At 41.3% G+C, this 22,921-nt stretch overlaps 1 protein-coding gene across 5 annotated transcripts in view; it reads right to left on the bottom strand.

Moving 5' to 3' along the window:
- Positions 1-346: 346 nt before the first annotated feature.
- Positions 347-22,921, bottom strand: part of PPP6R3 (protein phosphatase 6 regulatory subunit 3) — a 180,290-nt gene continuing 157,715 nt past the window's right edge. For all 5 annotated transcript variants that reach the window (XM_054972443.1, XM_054972444.1, XM_054972442.1 and 2 more), the window contains exons 20-24: positions 21,511-21,664; positions 14,463-14,569; positions 13,209-13,359; positions 5,077-5,199; positions 347-1,809 (exon numbers count right to left, since the gene is read on the bottom strand). In XM_054972443.1, the coding sequence (XP_054828418.1) occupies positions 1,758-1,809; positions 5,077-5,199; positions 13,209-13,359; positions 14,463-14,569; positions 21,511-21,664 (587 nt within the window). In that variant the 3' untranslated portion in view covers positions 347-1,757. The remainder of the gene's footprint in view (positions 1,810-5,076; positions 5,200-13,208; positions 13,360-14,462; positions 14,570-21,510; positions 21,665-22,921) is intronic.

Raw genomic sequence — 22,921 nt, 5'->3', positions numbered from 1 at the left:
GTTTGGGGAGGATATGATGTCACTTTCAGCAATGCTCTATGCTGCCTCCTAGTCTCTATGGTCTTGGGGAAATTCCTAGTGTCACTATGTGAGGTCAGTATTCCCTCCCACTCTGTTCCTTGGAGATAGAAAAGAGGGGCTGGTAATTCCCCACCTCAAGGGGTAAATGGGATGCTTACCTACTTCCTATAATACAGTAAATTTTGAGGGACCAAAGCACATTTCCTCCCTCTTTTGCCAATTCTCTGCTCCATGTAAAACACAGCATAACATTTTTTTTAACATAGGTGGAAGTATTATGAAGACTTATCAGAATACAATACTTCTGAAATGAAAAACAAAAAGATATACCAGTATACATTAGTTTTTATTTTTGTACGCAATGTAATATTTAGGCACATAGCTTGGGACACTTTCTAAAATAAGTCATTGGCCATTGTTTTATAGAGTATCCTTTTGGCTTTTAAATACTGGTCAGGAAAACAAATGATGTAAAAATAAATGAATATAACTTTCTATTAAAGAAATAAAAATGGATTTGCATCTAAAAGTGCAAGAGGTGAAGTACTTTAACCCTTTCACCAGACAATGTGGCAATATACATTATATTGCTCCTGTTTGAGAAGGTGGTTGGAATTTTATGACATAGAAAATTATAAATTACAATTAGTTTCCATAATCACTATATATATATATACACATAAGCCAGTTATGAAAAAACTGGTTTAAACTTACTAATGAAAAACCTCACGCAGATCAAAACAGTGAAATATAACAATTAACATGCTCAAGTGCCCAATTTTGATATTTACTTTAAAGATATTTTACCTTTAAAATGCATGAACTATAATCACATGAGCAGCATGAGCATTTTATTATATTTAGTTGATTTGTCAAAAGAATTACAGTGTTTCAAAAGGTTCAATTTTATAATGCTTTGAATTAAAGTACATCTTGGTGAATGGGTTAAAAAAGTAGGTGAATCGCTTAAAAATACACAAGCCATGTGCATTTCAAAATATTCTAGTGTTTCACCTGTAAGTTATTGTTTCAAGCAAACAAGACAACAAAATGTATGGCTTTACATTAACACCAATTTGTCAACTAAGTTGTAGCAATAAATACTTAAAATCTCTACCAATAGACTTACATTTTGATCTGGTTTAAACAATACAGAAAACTATTACCAATTGAAAACCTGCTGTAAAATGCTGAACACCAAAAATCCTGTTTAAATCGTTTTTAATCTAAAACAACCAAAACATTTAGAGGGCATTGCAGTTGTACATTTTTTTTGTCAAACTAAAAGAAATATGAACTTCAAATTTCAGGGTGAAAAGTCATGTAACTGCTAAGTACTTTGGTCACTAATTGTCAAATAGTTATGCCTCAAATACATTAGATTTAGGTATTCGCTTTTTTATAAAACTATTCTTACAGCCATTTTAACTATAGTATCACTACTATCATTACTTGGGTGGCAAGATCTTATTTCACAGGACACCCATTATTATTTAGAACAATACAATATAAACATACGGAAAAATTTCTTGGTATTTTTCAATGTGCAATTTTTACACTTATGAATTTCTGTACAATGTCTTAAAATCTAGAATATAAATGTTGCTGGTCCTGATCCCTTGTGAAATTAGTGCAGCAGTAACTGGCTCCAACTGACTCTAGATGAAATCCTCAAGAGATATAAATCCTTGGATATCAGTTCATATTCTTCAGCCAACAGCAGTCAATATCACATATCATACAGGGCCATTAACAGATGCCTCTGATAGAAGAGTTTGTGGAGTAGTCCTAAGGAGATATAGGGAGAATCTTAGCATTAGCAGAGACCACCTTAAAAATAAAACCGCGACATAGTAGCAAGGGGAAAATATGGATAATATGCAGTTATATGAACTTAGGCTTCATTTCAGCTGGGAATGTCTTTTTAGAATAGATTGGTTTTTAGCTGACGTTTGAAGGCTAAAAGGACACAATGGAAGTGTTCTGGGAAGAGGATCCAGGTGTAAGGAAGACTGGAAACCAACAGGCTAGTCAGGGCAGTCAAGTTGGAGGCGGAATATTAAGGATATACAAGCAGGGGACCTGCAAGAACATGCATGGGGCATCTCTTCTTCCCTTCCCCCATTACTTCATGTTTCACTTCCCTGAAACCCCCCATAGCTTCTCCCTTTTTCCTGTTTCCTTCTCTCCTTCCCAACCATCAGCCAACCTACCATCTTCAGCTTTCTCCCCTTCCATCCCCTAGCAGCTTCTCCATAGGAAAATTCTGCATACTTCTCAAGCCCAGTTGTGCAGCAGATTTGTGGGGGCACCTTCCCTTCCCTTGCAGTCCCCTCCCAATACTTTCCCCTCTTTTTGTCTTCGTGGCTGCCCTCACTCACTTCCTTCTCTGCTTCTCACCCATTCACCAATGAACTTTTTATCTACCCCCCCCATCTCCAGCTACATTATTATTTACTTCATTTATATCTCAACTTTCTCAACAGGAACCCAAAGCAGCTTACATCATTTTCCTCTCCTCCATTTATTTTCACAACTCTGTGAAGTATTTTGTATTGAGAGTCTGTGACTAGCCTGAAGTCACCCAGTGAACTTCCACAGTAGAGTGGGGATTTAAACTTGGGTCTCCCAGATCCTAATTGGAAACTCTAGCCACTATCCCACACTGGCTTTTACAAAGTCGCGGCTGTTGAACAGTAGCAAGCACCTGGGCCTGGGTGAGTCATGCCAGTCCTGTGGTATCAATTTGGTCTCCTCAAAGGCCAAAACAGCCCTGGAAAAGGCCCTCCCCTCCCCTCCCCTTTCCTGACAGGAACCAAGGCTGGCAATATTGTTGTGGATGCCTAGCCTAGCAAACACCCACAATGGTCACTACAAAAGGAATTCATTACTTAAGGCTACAAACTTCCATTATTTTAAGGAGTTTTAACCCTCATGTATTTTTTTAGATCTCTGATTTTAAAGGTTTTTTAAAGTTGCCTCGAATGCTACAAGGTAGAAAAGTGGCTAATAAAATTTTAAAATAAATAAAATTGATTTTAAAATAAATATTTAACTTTAAATACATACACAAAGAAAAAAATAAGCCACCTTAAATGCCATAAGGTAGAAAGGCAGCTAGTAAATGTGTTAATATTTTTTTTCAGTTTTGTAGAATTATCTGGTTTGTCTGTGCATGGTTCTAATCTCTGGATTTATGTATTCACAGATTTGGCCATGTTGAGAATTAGATATATTGAGCAGAGCACAAAGGTTGAAAGGGGAGAATTTTACAGTAAACGCAGTCTGTACTGTGGAGAGTCAGAGTAGGGATCTTATCTCTTGGGGGGGACAATCATCCTGCCCAAGCTGAAGTCCATTTGGGTCAGCAAAGGCATACTCTTTCTCCCATTTACCCCAAAATCATTGCTCTCCAGGTACTACAACTTCTGATTCACATTAGCTACTTTCCAACTCTGGGATGGCTATCTAACGAAGATCATAATTAGTCATTATTTTTGTGTTATCTAGCTGTAATCCTGCTTTGATACTTTCTCCTTTAATTAGTTGTCATTTCAAGTCTTCACTATTTTCTGCCAGTAATGTGGTGTCATTTGCATATCTCTAATTGTTAAATGTTCCTTCCACCAATTTCCCCTCCATCTTTATCTAAACCTAATCCAGCTGTATACTATACATGCTATATACATCAGTTCTCCACTGATGGATAACTATCATTCTTAGACTTGAGGCTCTCCATTGATGGATAACTATCATTCTTAGGCTTCAGGCTCTCCTGAGACTTCCGGCATGACCATAAACCTTGAACCAGTGCCTGGATGTAGTTTTGATGTAGGCTAATAAACTGAAGCTTAATCTCAACAAGACTGAAATGCTACTAATGAGCAAAAGGTCTGAGCCAGAATTTAAGCTATCATTTGTTCTGGATGGGGTTGCACTCCTCTTGAAGGAAGAAGGCTGTGGTTGTTGGGTGCTCTTGGGCCAAGGCCTACTGCTTGATAAGCAAGAGGCAGCTGTGGCCAAGAGTGCCTTTTACCAGCTTCATCTGGTTAGCCAGCTGTGGCCTTTCCTGGGCAGAAAAGATCTGGCCACTGTGGTGCATGCCCTAGTTACATCTAGATTAGATTACTGCAACATGTTGTACATGGGGCTGGCCTGAAAGGGTTCAGAAACTTCAGTTGGTGCAGAATACTACAGCCAGAATATTGATTGCAGTGGGTTATAGGGACCATTGACCTATTTACACTGGCTCCCAATAGGTTTCTGGGCACAATTCAAGGCCCTAAAAGGTTGGAGACAAATGTACCTGAAGGACTACCTACTCCCTTATGAACCAGCCTAACCTCTGTGGTCATATTCAGAGGCCCTGTCTGGGGTGCCCCAGACTTTTGAGATTAGGCGGGTGGCACCCTGGAGAAAACCCATTCAGTCTAGGCACCCAACTTTGGCACTCTCTCCCCCTGGGAGGTCAGTCTGTTCCCTTCTATTGCTATCTTCTGCCAGTGGGTAAATACATTTTTATTATGTTTGGCACTCCCTCAGTGATCCCTTCTTCATGCCCAATTGTGTTAACTGTTTTAAATGTTTTTTGATATCTTTGTAGTTTTCCAGCTCTGGTTATAACTGTTTTAACTCTGGTTATAACTGTTATAACTGTTTTAATGATGTGTTATTTAGTTGATTTTAATAGTCTTAAAATACAATTTTATTATGTATGTTTTAATTTGTTAACCACCTTGCTGGCCCATACGAGGGTAGAAAGGTAGGATATAAATTTAGTTCAACAAACAATCAGTCAAACTCTTAACTGCACCTTTCTGATAGTACTTGCAGTGTGGGGCAAACAATACCAACTATCCTTGCATTCGTTTTTGCTGATATAGTTTGACCATCATCCAAGGTTGGAGCAACATTCTGACTCAACCACGTCTAGACAATATAAGCACACAAATGTATCTACATAAAGTATTTTCTTAAGCCACAAAGTTTCTTTGATTATTACTCCTGGGTTGTCAACATCCTAGCATGTAAAAAAAATTGGATATCAAGAGCTACCTCTGCTCCTGGCTGCTGTTCACAGGCTGTGCAGTGACAGGATTTTCTTCCCCAGCTTCTGCATTCTCCTCCACCATGTATTTACAAGAAGCATCTTGCGAGGTAGACAATTTTCCTTCCTCACTGATGAAGAAACAGGTTACAATTCCATTTATATATTAAATATTTTTGCGTCATTCTCTAGTGGGAGGCTTAGGGAGAAAGAGTCCAGAGATCACATGCAAACAGTCATTAGAAATATAAGTGAAACATGGGAAACAAGCACATGGTTATGGAGTCTGTTCACATTCAACACTGTCATCTGTTTATGTTCACATAAAAACAATTAGACTGGAAAAAGTGCAGGATGTCAGATTACAGAGTCATAAGAAGAAGAAGAAAGAATGCACAGAGTGCCAGAAGTGATAAACAATTGCATTAATTGTCCTGTACTGTACATACCGATAGGATTTCAACACTCTGAAGCCAAAAGCAAGGGGAGAAAGAAGAACAGAAAAGGAATATATAAAAGACCATCAAGATTTTAAAAAAGAAAATAGTCCTTGGATTAGCCTACATAATTAAGCAGTCAAAAAACAGATGACAATAATTAATACCTTACTCTCTCTCCAAGGAACTTACACAGTTCTCCTCTCCCAATTATAACCTCACAACAATCCAACAAGATAAGATAAGTTAACAGAGTGTGATGAACCCAAAGCCAGCCAATTAACTTTACAGCAAAATGGAGAGTTGAACCTAGATTTCTGGTCCTAATTGGCAAAAACCAGGAATCCCCCAAATTTAATAATAATAACACAATAACTGCACTTATATATTGCTCTTCTAGACAGATTAGTGCCTCATCCTGAGTGGTGAACAAGTTAGCGTTACTATTATCTCCACAATACAGCTGGGAAGCTAGGGCTGAGAGGAATAGCTTACCCAAGGCAACCTGCTGAGTTCATGGAAGAAGTGGGATTCAAACCAGTAGAGTGCTGATTCACAGCTGAACCACTTAACCACTATGCTATAGCAGCTCTCTTTTGCAGAACAAAGTTGTGGGAGGAGGATGAATAAAATACAAAATACTTGTAAAAAACAAAATCTCACAATATTTTCTTGTAAGATCCTGGCCAACAATTTAAGTTGCCTAGGCAACCATAAATGCCACCAAGACCACAATGTTAGATTCCTTAGCTTGGATTTCTTTTTAAAACATCAAGTGAAACCAAATTCACCAGATGCTTGAGAAAGGGCCTTAAAGCTCTTTAGCAAATTCCATAGAAAAATCTAAGCAATATTTCTGTGGTTGCCTAAACAATTTAAAATAAAGCAGAAATTTTGTGAAACTACCTTGCAAGACTTTGTTATCATTTACTTTTGAACTGAAGTAGATGAGTACAGAAAAAAGAGGGTATAGAAGGAAAGATGATGGGCTGCGGAAGAAAGGACAGGAGCCCTAAATGGTGGGAATGTGGGTACTAGAGACAGCAGGCATGGGGAAGTGTAGGTGGATCAGAGGGTAGGCAGGCCAGGCAAGAAGAACATGTGGAATATTAAGCATTGCAAATACATTTTTAAAAAGCAGTAAATGGCTAGAAAACACATGTCCTATTAGGAACAACTACACTGTCTATAAAAGGAGGTCAAAACACTTCCCCAAAGCCCGAAGTACCTTAACAGCTCCCCCACCATCATAACTAACAACTACAATATGAAGACTGCCTACAAGTGGTGTAAAGACAACTGTCAGTCAAAAACATACTCATAACCACCCCCAAAGCCACTGTCATCTTACTGCTTAAGGTACTATTGTCTTTTCAAAAGTTTTTCTAAGCAAGAATTCAACAATGTGAGCCCTTACCTGCAGTCTAAAGTGGTACACCTAGACCAGATTTGCCATTTCACTTGCTGTTTGAGAGAACCAGACCTCAGTCTGGATATGAACCTGCCTGGAAGCCCTGTTTAAGCTGCTCTGAGCTTCTCAAAAACAGGAGAAGGTGTAAGTAGGAGGAAGAAAACACATTGCTTACCTGTAAATGCTGTTCTTCAAGTGGGTCATTTGTGCATTCTCACTGATGTGCTTTGTGCCTCACAGAGCTGAGATTCAAAAACTTCTAGTGCTAGCTTTTAGGCACAAAAAATTTTCTCCTCAGACACACAACTTCAATTGTGAATGCCCAAGGGGGAGGATTTATGTTTTCCCACTTAGTTACTTCCAAAAATTTAACATTGCAGCAAATGTACAGTACAAGAGTACATTGTAGCAGGAGATTTGAATGGTTATTGACCAGTCTCAAATTCTCCATTATTGAGCAAGGTGATTGTATGGGTGGTAGTTGGACAATTCCAGGGATTCCTGAATGAAGCAAACTGTTTGGCTTCTTTTCAATCTGGTTTCTGGCCTGACTATGGAGCTGAAACAGTCTTGGTTACCCTGGTATATGACCTGTGCCAGGAGATGGGCAGAAGCAGTGAAACTGTGCTGATTCTCCAGGACCTCTTAGCAGCTTTTTATACCATCAATCATGGTATCCTTCTGGACCATCTTTTAGGATTGGGACTGAGAGGTACTGTTTTACAGTGAATCCAGTCCTATCCGGAAGATAGGTTTCAGGAAGTGATGTTGGGGAACTGCTGCTCAGCTCCTTGGCCTATGGAGTCCTGTAAGCCTCTACAGTGGTTAAGTTGTTGGGCTGCAAATCAGCACTCTGCTGGTTCAAATCCCACTACCACTATGAGCTCAGCAGGTGGCCCTGGATAAGCCACTCCACTCAGCCCCAGCTCCCCAGCTGTATTGTGGGGATAATAATGACACCGATTTTGTTCACCGCTGAGTGGAGCACTAATTTGCCTGTAAGAGCCGTATATAAGTGCAAGTTGTTGCTCTTGTTGTTATCATTATTATTATCCCTATGCTTTTCAACATCTGCATGAAAATGCTAGGTGAAGTCATCCGGAGATCTGGGCTAGGCTGTCACCTGTATGACAGTCAGTTCTATCTCACACTTACAGCCAATCGCGAGCCTATAGAAACCCTGAATTGGTACCTGGAGGCAGTTTTGGGGTGGATGTGATGTGAGCTAATAAGCTCATGAAAAAACAGAAGTGCTATTGGTGAGTGGAAGACCTCACCCTGGATTTAAGTGTTCCCAGTTCTGGATGGTGTTGCACAACTGTTGAAGGAACAGTTCCATAGCCTGGGGGTGGTTGGACTTGGGACTACTGCTGGACAAGCAGGTGGCAGCTGTGGATAGGCATGCCTTTTATCAACTTTTATTAGTTAGCCAGCTGCAGATTTTCCTGGACATAAAAGATCTGGTCCCTGTGGTGCATGCCCTGATAACATCCAGATTATATTACTGCAATGTGCTGCACATAGAGCTGCCCTTGAAAAGTGACTGGACACTTCAATTGGTACAGAATGCTGATGTTGATTGGAGTGGGTTATAGGGACCACATCACTCCCTTCTACTCTGGCTCCCAATCTGTTTCTAGGTACAATTCAAGATGATGGTGTTGGCTTGGGACCAGTATACCTGAATGGCTGCCTACTTTCATAAAAACCTACCTCACTGCTATGATCATATTCTGAGATCCTGCTTTAGGTGCCCTTGCCTTTTGAGATTAAGCAGGTGGCAACCTGAGAAATGGTCTTTTCAGCCAAGGCACAAAAACTATGGGACTCTCACTCCAGGGATATTCATCTGTCCCCTTCTGTCACTGTCTTCTATCCAAGGATGAAGACATTTTTGTTGTATCTGGTGTTCCTTCCATGAACCCTCCTTCCAGCTAATTACTATTTTCTGATCTTTAGTTTCATTTTTAATTGTTTTACAATGTGTTTTATCATGTTTTGTTTTAACCTTGATAGCCCTCATTGAGCAGATAATTTTGTAAATAAATAAATTAATTAAAGACATCTGTTGGTGAGTAGGTCACCTGAATGCACTTGAAGAACAACTTGTTTTTAATTCTTCATGTTCTTCGTGCATCACACTGACTGGTATGGACTAGCAAGCTAAGCTTACTGGAGTGGATATAAAAAATAGAGTTGTGTCTTGCTCTACCAAAGAATGCATCTGCTCTGGCCCTGACACTGAGAGCATAGTGCCTCACAGAAGTGGAAGGTGGGGCCTAGGTGTCTATTCTAGAGTGCTCTGGAAGAGGAATTTCTCTGCTGAAATCAGAGGAAGTGGTGACAATTCTGGTAGAATAAGCTCTGAGCATCCCAGGAAGAGCTTAGTATGCTAATTCATAAAACAGTTTAATAGCCCCTGTCACCAGCAACTGAACCACTGTGGAGACACATTGTGATTAGAGGTGTGCAATCTAGATCTGGGGGAAAAGCCAGATTTTCACCAGTCTGGCTTTTCCAAATCAAATCAGAGAATCCCAGATCCAATACAGGAACCCAGATCCAAATTCATGGATAAATCCAGGAAATGTGGCTTCAGCCTTTGGATGGCTTCTTCCTGGGCTTCTTTTTTTCCAAGAGGGAGGGGGAGAGAGGGGGTACTGAGGCAGAGGCAGGAGGGAGAGGGAGTGAGTGGCCAATCTGTGCAGGAGCTCTCCTTGTCTGCTTGGCTTCTGTGAGTGACACTGGTTCTGTTGGGCTACGTTACAACAGTGTCCCTTATTTCAGTTTTTTTGGGTGGAATTCTGTTTTGACATAGTCTACTCATGTGCCATAGTCCCTTGGCAACTATTGGCATCTACCAGAATGTTGTTGCTTGAAGAGCAGATAGAAACTGGGGCGGTGATGTACTTGATGCATCTTTCCCACGGGGAACAGCCTACACAATTCAGGGTGGAAGATACCATACCACTGTTCATTGACAATGTTTGCATTGTCAGTGGTCACCTATACTACTTGGTCCTGAAGACTGCAAGAAAGGCAGACTATAAATGAAGTTAACAAAAACATCCAATAAAAAATTCTGGTACCTGTTCATGCACAATAGATAAGCCATCTTAAAAATAGCTCCCCTTATGACCAAGCCCAATGAGCGTTTTCTTCTCAGTTTTTTTCTCCCTCTACCACAACAGAATTTGAAGGAAGGAAGTCACACCTTCTTGCTGCTCAAACCAGACACAGTCAATCTGTTTAGAAAAAGGGGCAGAAGAGGCTGACTTGGTCCAGGATTCCTTTGCCAACTGTAGAACAGCTGGGAGCATGTATGTAAATTAGAGTATGTGATTTAAATGTGAACAGGCCAAAGATGGGGTCAGCATGTTGTAGAGGATGCAGCTCTCTAGGCCAAGAGCTGTTGCCATGTTGACCATTTGCTCTGAGTACATGCGACTATCCTCAGTCAGAAACAGAGCATGCTATTCAAAGACAACCTCAGTAGGTGAAGAATCCAACACCTGTAAGATTCAGAGTTTACATCCAAGCTTTGGTCCCAAGAAGCACAGAAAGAAGATTCTGAAAGAAATGGGAGACGCTTTGGCAGGGAAACACCTGTGATAATAACAGCTGACTTGTAGAAATTGGTGGATGAATTATCATGGGGGACACAATGATGCCATCCCCCTTTAGGGGATATTACTATGCCCCAGAGCATCGGAGAGAGTTGCAGAAGGTGTTGGTACTCAAGGTAATGAAGGCTGATAAGAAACCTAATGTACAAGATACGTCTCCATATGAACAAAAGGGGCCTTCAGGGGAGCCACTTCTAATGCTAGATCCAAGGGGCAATTCAGTTAAGTGTCTTCCTTCTTTTCCTGCTTCTTTCTCAGCTTGCTCAGTTCTAGAGATCAACCCGTATGCAGAGAGCTATCAGCCCCTGACTGACACACAGTGGCTTTAGGAAGAATAACTGGTATCAGTGTTGAAATTGATGCCACTGGGAATGAGACTGAGAACTGTCACGGAACATTCTTTAGGGCCGAGGTTTCAACTGTTACCTCCGATGGTACCAAAACCTATTGTATCTAATGACTTGAAATGACTACTGATGAAGGGTAAGAGAGAAAGCATCAAAGCAGGATTACAGCTGAACATCAATAAGACAAAAGGAATTACAGTTTTAAAGTTGACAATGAGGACATTTAATTTGTTCAAGATTTTCTATTACTTGGTTCAATCATCAATCAAAAGAGAAACCACAACCAAGAAATCAGAAGAAGATTGATACTTGGAAGAGCAGTTGTGAAAGAACTAGAAAAGATCCTTAAAGATAAAGATATCTCTCTGGGGACCAAAGTCAAGATAATCCAAACTATGGGTGGTCTCCATTATTATGCATGTATGTGAACATTGGACAATGATGGAAGCTGACAGGAAGAAAATGGATTCATTTGAAATGTGGTGCTGGAGGAGAATTTTGTGGATACCATCGATGGCCAAAAAGTAAGTGGGTTCTAGATCAAATCAAGCCTGAATTCTAAAAGCTAAAATGACAAAACTGAGGCTATTGTACTTTGGTAACATCATGAGAAGACAAGATTCTCTGGAAAACTCAATAATGCTAGGAAAAGTGGAAGGCAGTAGGAAAAGACCCAAAACGAGATGGCTTGACTCAATAAAAGAAGCCATATCCTTCCATTTGCAAGATATGACCATATCTGTTAATAATGATAGGACATTTTGAAGGTCTTTCATTCATGGGGTCGCCATAGATTGGAGGTATTATGGCACATAATACACACAATATATATCTATCTAACTATATGTACTTTTAAGAAAGCTAGAAACTGTAGGAAAGTATATATTCTAACAGAAAGATGGAGGAAAAGGACAGAAAGATGCTACAACACACACACACACACACACATGCACGCACAGATACTTTAGAGGATATGATGCAAAGAAGTACTAGCTAGTGAGAAATGAAATCCACAGAGAGGTCCCTAGACAATTCTGGATAAAAAGGAACCGAGTGGAAAGGTATGACTCTTCCCCATCAGGTATGCGTAGTCAAAGCTGCATCTGTAAGGAGAAAGTATTTCTGTATCTAAAAGCTAGCTCTAGAAGTTTTGGAATCGCAGCTCTACAAAGCCAAGTGTAACCACAAAGAAGTAAAAAACATTCAAGTAGGTGCCTGATTGTTTCCCAGTTGCAATTCTAACAGGAGAAAGGTCTGATTTACGCACGTGGATACATATACTTGTATTCAATATCTGTACATATTGAATACATACATATACTTGTATTCAATATCTGTACTCAAGGACAACACACAAGAGATAGGAAAAACAGCAAGGTAAGAGGTTGCTGAAAGGGTTTATGTAATAAGAGCTTGGCCAAGAAATATATGCCACTGTCCTAATCACAGGACTTTTATGTATTGTCTGTTCAGACTAATTTATGACAAAACAGAGGAACATTTTAGATGAAACCTCTGTGAAGAGAAAATCTTGGCCACTGTGTAACAAACATGTTGTCAGCGCATACCCACTAAAAAGTGCAACAGCGAAATATGACCAAGGCATTTGAACAGAAAACTTGGAAATACAAACTGCACGGGCCAGGATATACACTAGGAAACTCTTATGGTATTGCCAAGTAAACAAGTGTGGGAGGGAGGATAGCATGGAATAGCCCAACCTCATCAGAAGCTAAGCAGGTTCGGAACTTGGACAGGGGACCATCAAGGAAGACTCTGCAGAAGAAGGCAAATGGCAAACCACCTCTGCTTCTCGCTTGCCTTGAAAGCCCCTTGCTGGGGTCACCATAAGTCAATTGTGACTTGAAGGCATGCACATACATCAGTAAACAGTGAAGGATAAAAAGCAAAACTTTAAAAAAAGAAATCTGGGGGTTAACATATATTATGTCTCGTTGATTTACTAAGATGCAGCAAATCTGCACACAGTCCTTTGACAGAGAGAGATTAACACTTGCCAGTAACGTCTTTAATAGTACAAGGATGGATTGAAAAGGTGATAGTTCATCCACCCTCCACCCCATTCCATTGTTACTGAAGTTCACAGAACACAAAGCTAGATTACAGAGCAGTAAAATTGATGGCCACATTAGAGTACATCTGCATAATAATTTTACATAAAGCTTTCCATTTTGTCATGGAGTTGTTTCTTTTAAATGGTGCTATAATAAAGAACAGAATGATATACCAACACTTTCAAGAATAAATGAGCCAATGCTTTTGCTCCAAGTGTGAATCAAGAGCTTTAAATTTTTTCACCTTTTGAAGACGGCAGTTTCAGTTTTAGCATCCACAGTAAGGCTAAGGGTCTCCTTCATGCTGCCATTCATTACTGTCTCAGTCACCTTGTCTGCATTTTCTACATCATCTTCTCCATCAGAACCATCCTCCATTGCAATACTTCCTACAGCTGGAAGGAATAATGTGAAAAATTATCATAAATTATATTTTTATCTCAGTTTGTAGTCCCAAATTGGAATCTATATGGCTCACAGGAAATAAAATGGAATTTCAATGACAATTAAAATTTAAAAAGTTTCTCAGAGAAGACATCTTCAACTGAGTTACACCCAGACAGGGGGGGAGGGGGGCTGGCTGCCCCCTACCCAGATAGTCTCATTAATGACAGATGAAATCATAAAGCATTAAGCTTGGAAGCCACAACCAGAACACATTGAAAATTGTTTCTAAGAAAGAAAGAAAGAAAGAAAGAAAGAAAGAAAGAAAGAAAGAAAGAAAGAAAGAAAGAAAGAAAGAAAGAAAGAAAGAAAGAAAGAAAGAAAGAAAGAAAGAAAGAAAGAAAGAAAGAAAGAAAAGCAAGCAAATGAGCAAAGAAACTATAAACTATAGAATGCAAGACAGAATATAAGTATCTCAACTGTAAAGACAACAGCAACTATAAAACAGGAAGAGGGAAAAGTTTGTTCCTGCACTTCTTGAAGATAGCATTTAACGTTTTTGCAATAAATCCTACAGTAAGAAATGGTCCCTTTTGTGTTGTCATTCATTACTGTTTCAGTCCTGAAGGTGGACAATTATCAGCTACTTTTAAAACAAGAACCTGCCAGTTAGAATATAGCATTTTTTTAAAAACCTGAAAACAATTATTTGACTTTTGTTTAACTCTTGAACAATACATTCCTTGACATTTTTGCAGCTGCTTGTGAGCACAAAATAGACATGTGATCATGTGTAAAAGGTATTTTAAAAAATTAAAAACTTTATAAATGCACACTTATAAACAATCTTTCTGCCATTTTCTACTCTATTTAGGAATTTCATCACTTAAAATGCTAATCAAGATGCTAATCAAGGCTATTACTATTTCTTAAGATTTCCAATAGCTGTGAAATATTGAGGAAGTAGAACCCTAATCAGTTACTTTCTTCTACGCTCAGTAACTTCAGTGGATTTAGGGGGAACTCTGCTTAGGACTGCACTGCTGGTCTCACATTCTATTTTCTTTTTTTTTAGATTGCAAAACAGATTTCCCTATTTCCCTTCTGCTCTTACCTTCTGGTTGCATTGCAAGTGCAGCTACATTTGCATTCAAAGGATCTACTGGCTCAGTGTTGGTTTCCATCTCCACAGGTGAATTACTTCTTAAGGAATCTTTTGAACTTGAAAAGAAATGAAAGATTTGATTAGTTCCATTTCGAAGGTTTTTTAAAAAAGATATTTTGGTAGTATCTGCTGCTGACTCAAATCGTTTTCCTCCAACCAAACAGTGAGGAAAGCCTTTCACTATGACAACACTAATTGATTTCAGAGATACTCAGATCAACAGGTGGTAACTAGGGGTGTGCGGTTCGGAAATCCGATTCGGGAAAAATTTCTGAATTGGACCCGATCCGTAAAGATTTGGGATTTCTGAATTAGGGCCAGCATGCTGGCCCCGATTCAGAAATCCCAAATCAAAGCTTTCCAAAACATTCGGAATGCCTCGGAAAGCTTCGGGGCTTAATGGGCCCCACTGCTGCTTACAAGCAGTGGTGGGGCCCTTTAAACACCATCCGAACAGCCCCCCCCACTTACCTTGCCCCCCCGGTCAGCAGTGGCTCTGGCCCTCCCTGTCACCCGCGGGGCGGCGGCAGAGGCAGTATGGCAGGAGGCAGTGCAGTGGCAGAGGAGCTGGCAAGCTCCAGCCGCTGCCACCGTGGCCACTGCCGCTGAGGGCTGCCGCCACCAAGTGACAACGCATCACGACACTGTTGCCAAGCAATGCCGATGCAGTGGTGGCCCACCGCCGCTCAGCTGATCTCCTCCCCCTCTCCCTCCAGCGCAAGTTAAGTGGGTCGGGGTGGAGGGGTTGCCCCAGGGGGGTGGGGGTGGAGGAGTTGCCCCAGGGGGGTGGGAGGTGGGAGTCGCTTCAGTATGCTCCGAATATTTATTCCTGATTTTTTCCCCACTTTGGGTAAACCCGAAGTGGGAAAGCCGAATCGACCTGGCCCTGCACACCCCTAGTGGTAACCAACAGTTTGAAATAGACTCGAGGCTGTTTGTGAGTTTGATCAAAACTTTTCTTCCTTTCCACAAAAGAATCATTTGCAGAATTGCAAGTAGGCTTACCATCTTCCTGGAGGAAAAAGAAATGTCCTGTCCCTTTAATAGAGACTCAATGGTGGAAAAGTACAGAATTGCCTTCAATCGAGGACTGGATTATGAAAATGACACAGTTAGCAGAGACGGCTAAACTTACAGCTTTGATCAGAGATAAATCATTGTCAACTTTTTTGGCTAACTGGAAACCCCTTATTGACTTTCTGCATGAAATGAGGAAACATGATTTGTGGTTTTGATTTTTAAGAAGATAAATCTGGGGAAAAAATAAATAGAAGGGAGGCAGTAGCGGAAAAGGAAATTTTGGAGAGATTAAAATTTAAGGTATGATGTTTGATAAAATAAGCTAAGTGTAGAGAAAAACAAAAAACGAAACAAATTTTTTTATTCATAATTTTTGTCTTTTTATTTTTTTTCTATGTGCTTTTTTCATTATTTCTTTATTTTCTTTGCCCTTTCTATTGGGCTTTTAATTCTATTAATAAATTTTTTTTAAAAATGACAAAAAAAAGAGACTCAATGGTATACTATATACTAGGTAATGTTATTTACCTCCATGGCACGAAAAATTTCAGCTACCTATTTCCACACAGTAAGCCTCTATTAAAGCAGATTTTTCTCCAGGCCTGTCAGCTCCTTATTTAACACCAAAATTATGTCTCAGCTATGGTAGTACTTTGCCTGTTCAGCAAGACAAGTTATACGTCGGACCATCTTTAACAACCAACATGGTGGTGTAATACTGATTGTCTTGCAAGTTATACTGTATAAAGGAGCCTATGAAGAAGTGAATATACAAAATGGGATTGAATGAATATATGCCGGCAAAACCCGTAGGCACATTTGTGACATTCTAACTTCGCAGGCAAACTTCACAGCACTGCCATCTTTGTGATTTTGCAGCCTCGGTGGCAACATTATAACATTGGAAGAAAACTTGTTTCAGCATGTTGAGACGGCTTACACAGTGGGATACTGTCCAAGCGCTTCTGGGACGTGTATAAAAAGCTTTTGATTTTTGGATACTTCTTCCCCACCAGTTGGACAGTATTATAAATATAAATATATTTATTACAATCAAATTATTTGTATGTATGTATTTATGGAATGATGGAATAGTGTAATATTTGTATGTAGTTGTTCCAATTTATTAGAGCGCTGTTAGCACTTTAATATTATAAATTGATTGATTGATCTATTGAATTGTATTCGTTACAGACTCTGGGAAGGGTGGTTTGCAGTTCTGTTCCCATGACAGCATGTGCTTTACTGCCTTCTACTGATCCGGCAGTATAATAGTTAAAAATTGATTTATCCCAACTCCCTCTTTTAGAACTAGGATGTGAAGGGGATAAAGACATGTTATAATATTGCTATGTAGGTAACTCTTTTGTTTCCATTTGGGACATTTTATCACTGCATTTACCCCAAGCCCACTAGCCTAGAACTGACAGAGCAGCATGCTACCAGGAGCCTGTGAGGATAGTGACACAATGGACCATTGGATACTCACTGTGAAGGGTCCTTCTCCTCTGAGGAAAGGAGGACATCCTGAAGATGGGTGATTCCCATCCTCTGTTCAGGAAGACAGGAACTGAGTTGAACTTCCTGTCTTACCAGTTGGGGTCACCCTTTCCTTTCAGTTTGATGACTCCGAAAGCAGTGAAGAATCTCAAACTACTAGTAAGAGGGAAAACCTCTGAAAAAGTGAAGAATGGTTATAGGATAGGTGCACACAACAGATTAAGCCTGGAAAAACAGCAAATGTAGTAAGCAAAGAGATAATGTGGGGGTTGGTTTTTTTGTTTTTGTATGGTAACTCCATGAGGGACAAGATGTCCTCCTTTCCTCAGAGGAGAAGGACCCTTCATGTTGAGTATCCAATGGTCCATTCTCCCTCTGAGGCAGAGGACATCTTGTAGATGGGACCTCCCAGAGCAGCATCCTTATCCTTTGGGTAGGTCATCGTCCTCTGGTCATAGTATGTGTTGCAGACCTCTCCTGCCAAATGCTACATCTGCAGAATCACAAGTTTAGTTTATAATATTTGATGAAAACAGAGATGGAAGACCACATGGCTGCCCTGCATACCCCTTTTACTGTGGCATTTTTGTGAGTGCTGCATTGGTTGTGGCACTGCATATTGAATGTGATGTAATTCCTATATGGAGGTCAAAATTTTGGAGCTTGTATGCTTCTGCAATGCATGTTCGGAGACTCCAGCTAATGGCTGCTCTTGACATTTTCTTCCCTCTGTTCAGGGAGGTTAAAGATATGAACAAGGAGGAAGACCTTGGAATTTCCTCTGTCCTGGATATGAAAAACCCTTAGAGCACATCTCACATCCAAGGTGTGCCACATCCTTTCCCTGGGGTGAGACAGATTTGGACAAAAGGAAGGTAGGTATATTTCCTGGTTTCTGTGGAAACTGATGTTCACTTTAGGGATGAAGGTGGGATTCAGTCTCAACACCACCTTGTCCTTGTGGAACATGCAGAGATCGGGACTCACTGGTAGAGCCCCTAAGTTCGAGACCCTTCTTGCCAACATGACCCCCGTAAGGAACAAAATCTTCATCTGAAGCCACTTGAGATAGAAGCACTGTTGCGAGGACTGCTACTTGGCACCTTAGAGTTACTGGTTCAATCTCCATGCATCAAGTGGAAGTATTCTGGATGAGGGTGCCATACTGGACCCTGCTGAAGCATGTCCATGTGTATTGGAAAACTCAACCACTGTTGTACGTCGAAAACGATGGACATCTGGGCCAGAACAGGGCCACTACTTTTATGTTTCTCTGTTCTATGATTTTCCTTAGAATTTTCAGAAGAACTGAAGTGAGTGGAAATGCATAAAGCATGACACGTCAAATCGAAAATTAGATGGAGTGCTGGAAGCACCTCTTACTGCCCATTTCATGCAGGCACAACACACTGAACACAAGTTAAGATTCTCAGTCCTTGAGGTGGTTCGGAATAAGGAGGGTGGACTTTCTGGAAATCAATTAATGCAAAGAGAAATGTTCTGGATATTTAATTTAGATTCAAGGACCATCATCATCTTAGGAAGCCTTCTAGGATATAGCTCCTGAGGAAAACCTTGTTTGTATCAGGGTGACTATGCATACTAGGGAATTTTCCCTTCTTTTAACAGTTCCCCTTTCCTCTTGGCCAAGGGAGAAACTGATAGCTCAGGGTCTTCAGGATGGAGGCTTGACCGAGATCTGGGCTGTTAATGGCCCCTGCCTCCTCTTTAATCTGGGGAGGGGGTCAACCCTTTACCTTTCTGGAGTCGGACCCCCACTGGGATGTCCCTCTTGCCCATCTGAGGGGCTATCCGCTAGACTATTTGTTGATGTGCCTTCAGGACCTCTTTGAATTCCTTCTTATTTCTGTCCTGGGCCACACGAGTAGGTTTGTTAAATAATAACTACAGCTGAGATTATGTAAATAAGAGGCATTTAACTTCTTTCCCTTTGGTAGTGGAAAGTGCCATCCAGTCATAGTTGCCTTTGCAAAACTGGTCTTTTTTGGAGGTCTCCCATCCAATTGCTAACCAAGGCCAAACCTGCTGAGCTACTGGGATCTGATGAGATCTGGCTTGCCTGGACTAACCAGGTCAGGGGCTATGATAAGGTCAGAATTATCATTATTCCTCCAGAACTGCTGGGTACTTGAGACTGGTTTACCCAAAGTCAGCTACTGCGCTCAGGCAATTACAGGACTTGAACCAGCAGGGTGCTGATTTGTGGCCCAGTCACTTAACCACAACATAACAGCAACTCAGGCGTTCTTGCCTGACAGGTCCAGACCCTGGACCTTCTCCCTTTCACTAGTCAGTTGAGAGGCCTGGGAGTAGGCTGAAACCTGGGAGCTGGGCAAGTCTAGGCCACAGGCTTGTGCCCTCTGAGGCCTGGGAGGTGGCTAGGCCTTTGTTGACATACCACCAGCAGAAATTTTTCAGGCATTCTTGCCTGATGGGTCCAGGCCCTTGGACCTTTTCTCTTTCATTGGCCTGTTGAGAGGCCCAGGAGGGGGCTGAGGCCCGTGAGTCTGGCACCACTAGGTTGAAGATTTGCACCCTCTTGAGGTCTGGGAGGTGGCTAGTCCTGCCGTTACTGACATCCCCACCAACAGAATTTTCCAGCCGAAAGGAGAAAACAAAAGTGAAAGTGCACCTCAGAAGTCCTGGCCAAAAGGGAGGAGAAATAAAAGAGGTCTCCCTTTTATTTGGGGCAAGCTGGCTCCGAGGCTTCTGCTACTCTTTTCTCCTTCCTCCTCCTTTTCGCGGTCCCTGTAGCCTGCTGGATCAGTCTTACCACAGTTCAGTCAGGGATACCAGGATTGGAGCAGCTCCTCTGCTGCTGCTGGAGTTTGCTCCTTCCAAGTCTGAAGGAGTTCCCAATAATACTAGTCTCCATGACAGGTTCCACAGACTCAAACACCACACCCTCTGGCCGTTCAACGGGGGGGGGGGGGTGTTCCTCCCAGCCCAAAGGTGGCAAACCTCGGTGGAGTTTTGCAGTTGCAGCCATAGAACCTAGGAGAACCTAGGGACCTCTGGCTGTAACGCTTGCTGTCGTTCTGAGTGAAAACGGGGGTGGAGTAGGGTGGTAGGGCCTTTCCCTTCCCATACGAGCTCCACATTGCCTGTTGGCCTCAGCCTCCTCGAGTACTGGGATTACAGGTGCGCGCTGCCACGCCTGGCTCATCTCTAGCAGTTTCTTCTTCACTGGGATCATTGCACTCTGCAGAGCGCTGCCGAAGATGTCCTGCTCAGATGGCAGGGCCAGAAAGACTGGCAATTCCAGGGACAAGCCCCTCCCCTCCAGGATCAAAATCAGCTGACTGATCTTGCCTTTGGAGAGGAGGAGCTATATCCCAAGAGTCTGAACTGCTCCACTCCTAGGACCACCGGAGAATGGCCCGATTTAGCCTTGCTGGATTTGGCAGATTTGGATTGGCCGTAATACATGGATGGCACCACTCCATGACCACCTCTGGATCGTGAGGTGAAGAGTGATGTGTTGGCTAGGCCATGAGTAGCTGCCACACTGCCTTTGCCCAACGATGGCATAAGTTGTTGCTGTGCTATGAGGCCAATGATGCGCCAGTTAGGCTATGCTGCCTCTGGAAGAAGTGGCGTCAATTAGGCTATGAGTGGCTGCTGCGCTGTCATCAGAAGATGAAATAGTAAAGAGTCCAATAGCACCTTTAAGACTAACCAACTTTATTGTATCATAAGCTTTTGAGAACCACAGCTCTCTTCGTCAGATGCATGAAGAGAACTATCGTTCTCAAAAGCTTATGCTATAATAAAGTTGGTTACTCTTAAAGGTGCTATTGGACTCTTTACTAGTTTGCAACTACAGACTAACACGGCTAACTCCTCTGGATCAGGAGATAAAAACATCAGCTAGGTCTTTAGTGGCTGCCTTTATCCAACTGGACATGGCTCCTCTTCCTGGTGCATTTCAAGGCCTTCAAGGCCTCCGGCTGCTAGCTCTCCTTCTGATAAGAAGCTGTCTGCTGCTGAGGTCTCCATGTTAATGGAGCACTCCCTGAGACTTGCAAGAAAAGATGGCCACTGCACGGCCAAGAGAGCAGGAAGTAAAGAGAAAACTTCCCTGTGGCTAGCCACACCACCAGAAGAAAGGGCCAGATGGGCAGAGAGAAGGAGAAAAAACAAGTATAAGAGATTAGAATTAGAGAAGAAGCAGAGGAATTAGAGAGAAAGCAATGAAGGCAGTAGAGCAGGACAGCGCAAAAGCTGCTCTCCCCGTCAAGGCAGGAATGAAACTGAAAGGGTGACATCCACTGGGAAGACAGGAAGTTCACCTCAGTTCCTGCCTCCCTGAACAGACAGTGGGAATTACCCATCTTCAAGATGTCCTCCACCTCAGAGGGAGAACCCCCGGTTATCAGTCAAAAGTATACATACATGCTTTACATCTTGGCCTTTAATTTTATTCACTTTTTTCAACAATATGGTACTTTCCTACCTTAGAGAAGACGTGAACTCTGTAAATGAAGCCCATCCAGTTTCTTTTACTGCCACTGGTTCTTCTGTGCTCCATACATCAGACCCAACAGAATCCAGATTGCTGCCATGTGTGGTTTCCATAGGAACATCAAAATTAGCTGACCAGTTAGGTGCTGGAAAGATTGACATATTTGTAATACTACAAAACAGTCACCAAAATATACAATCTCTAAAGCAGAAACCGTAACATTAATTTGTAATAGGGGTTTGATTTAAAAAAAATTTAAGATCAAGAGGAAGACCTTGATCATCAACAGCATCTGCAACTTTCTGTAGGCTCTCCTACAGTGGAAACACTTTAAGATATTAGCAATCAGTCTTTACCCATCTATACTAAAGCTATGCAGAACAAAAATTACAATTTTAATTCCATATTTAGGAAGTTGAGAAGAGCATGCTTATTGTTATTTTTAATCATCAGGAGAACTGTGGTTGTATTGTAAAGTTGTTCCAGAAATACTGGAACAATAACTCCTGGGATTAAATAATGAAGATAAGCATGCCATTCCTTATTTCCCACATGGAACTAAAATAGGAGTGAGAGGGAGAGTAAAGAAAGGCCCTCAGGTGATAAGTGGGTACACAGAAGCTTTACATTTTAAAGAGGCATTATTTCCTATGGGGTACACCTGGCCTTGGAACTCTATAGGCCAGGTCTATCCCATAGGATATAATGACCCTTTAAAATTTAACGGTCCCATGCCCCACCAAACTGCTAGGGGGCGCTTTAAATAATGGTGGTAAAGCTGGTCTCTGGAATTCTACTAGGAAATAATGTCCCTCTGGAGGTCAGGTATACCACCTGTTTAAAGTTCCATTATTTTCAATGGGAATAGACCTGGCCTTTCCATTGGAAAAAAAATTGGCCCTTTTAAACTTTAAAGGGCAAATGCACCATGAATCAGATGGGGAATGCTCCTTCCTCTCTAACCACTCTATCTGACAGGTTTCCCAATTCCAATATTATTGAGAGTGGTGATATCAGAACCAGAATTGTGTCAGGGAGCAGCAGCAGGATCAGATATTGTCAACCCAATCTGATCCCAGAAATACTGGGCAACTTAGTGATTTGGCAACAGCCAATGGCATACCTCTACTGGAGTCTAATCCCTCTATTCTAACTGATGAAAAGGTATACTTAGGCCTTCACTATCTTCTGCATTCCATAAGACTTTCTCAAAAGAACTTAGAATACATTTTATTAAGGTACATATAAATTATAGTTTAATTAAAACATTAGAATTATTATTATTACCACTCTGAAATGTTTGGCTCTCTTTGGAAATGTCAAACTTTGGCTCCCTTTGGAAATGTTACTCAAACTTTGGATCCCTGTAATCCCAGTGCCATCATGCTCACATTTGTCTTTT

This window comes from Eublepharis macularius, chromosome 2 (genome assembly GCF_028583425.1).
Source record: "Eublepharis macularius isolate TG4126 chromosome 2, MPM_Emac_v1.0, whole genome shotgun sequence".
Classification (NCBI taxonomy): Eukaryota; Metazoa; Chordata; class Lepidosauria; order Squamata; family Eublepharidae; genus Eublepharis; species Eublepharis macularius.
Note: the sequence above shows the minus strand (reverse complement) of the source record. Positions and strands in the feature narration are given on the sequence as shown.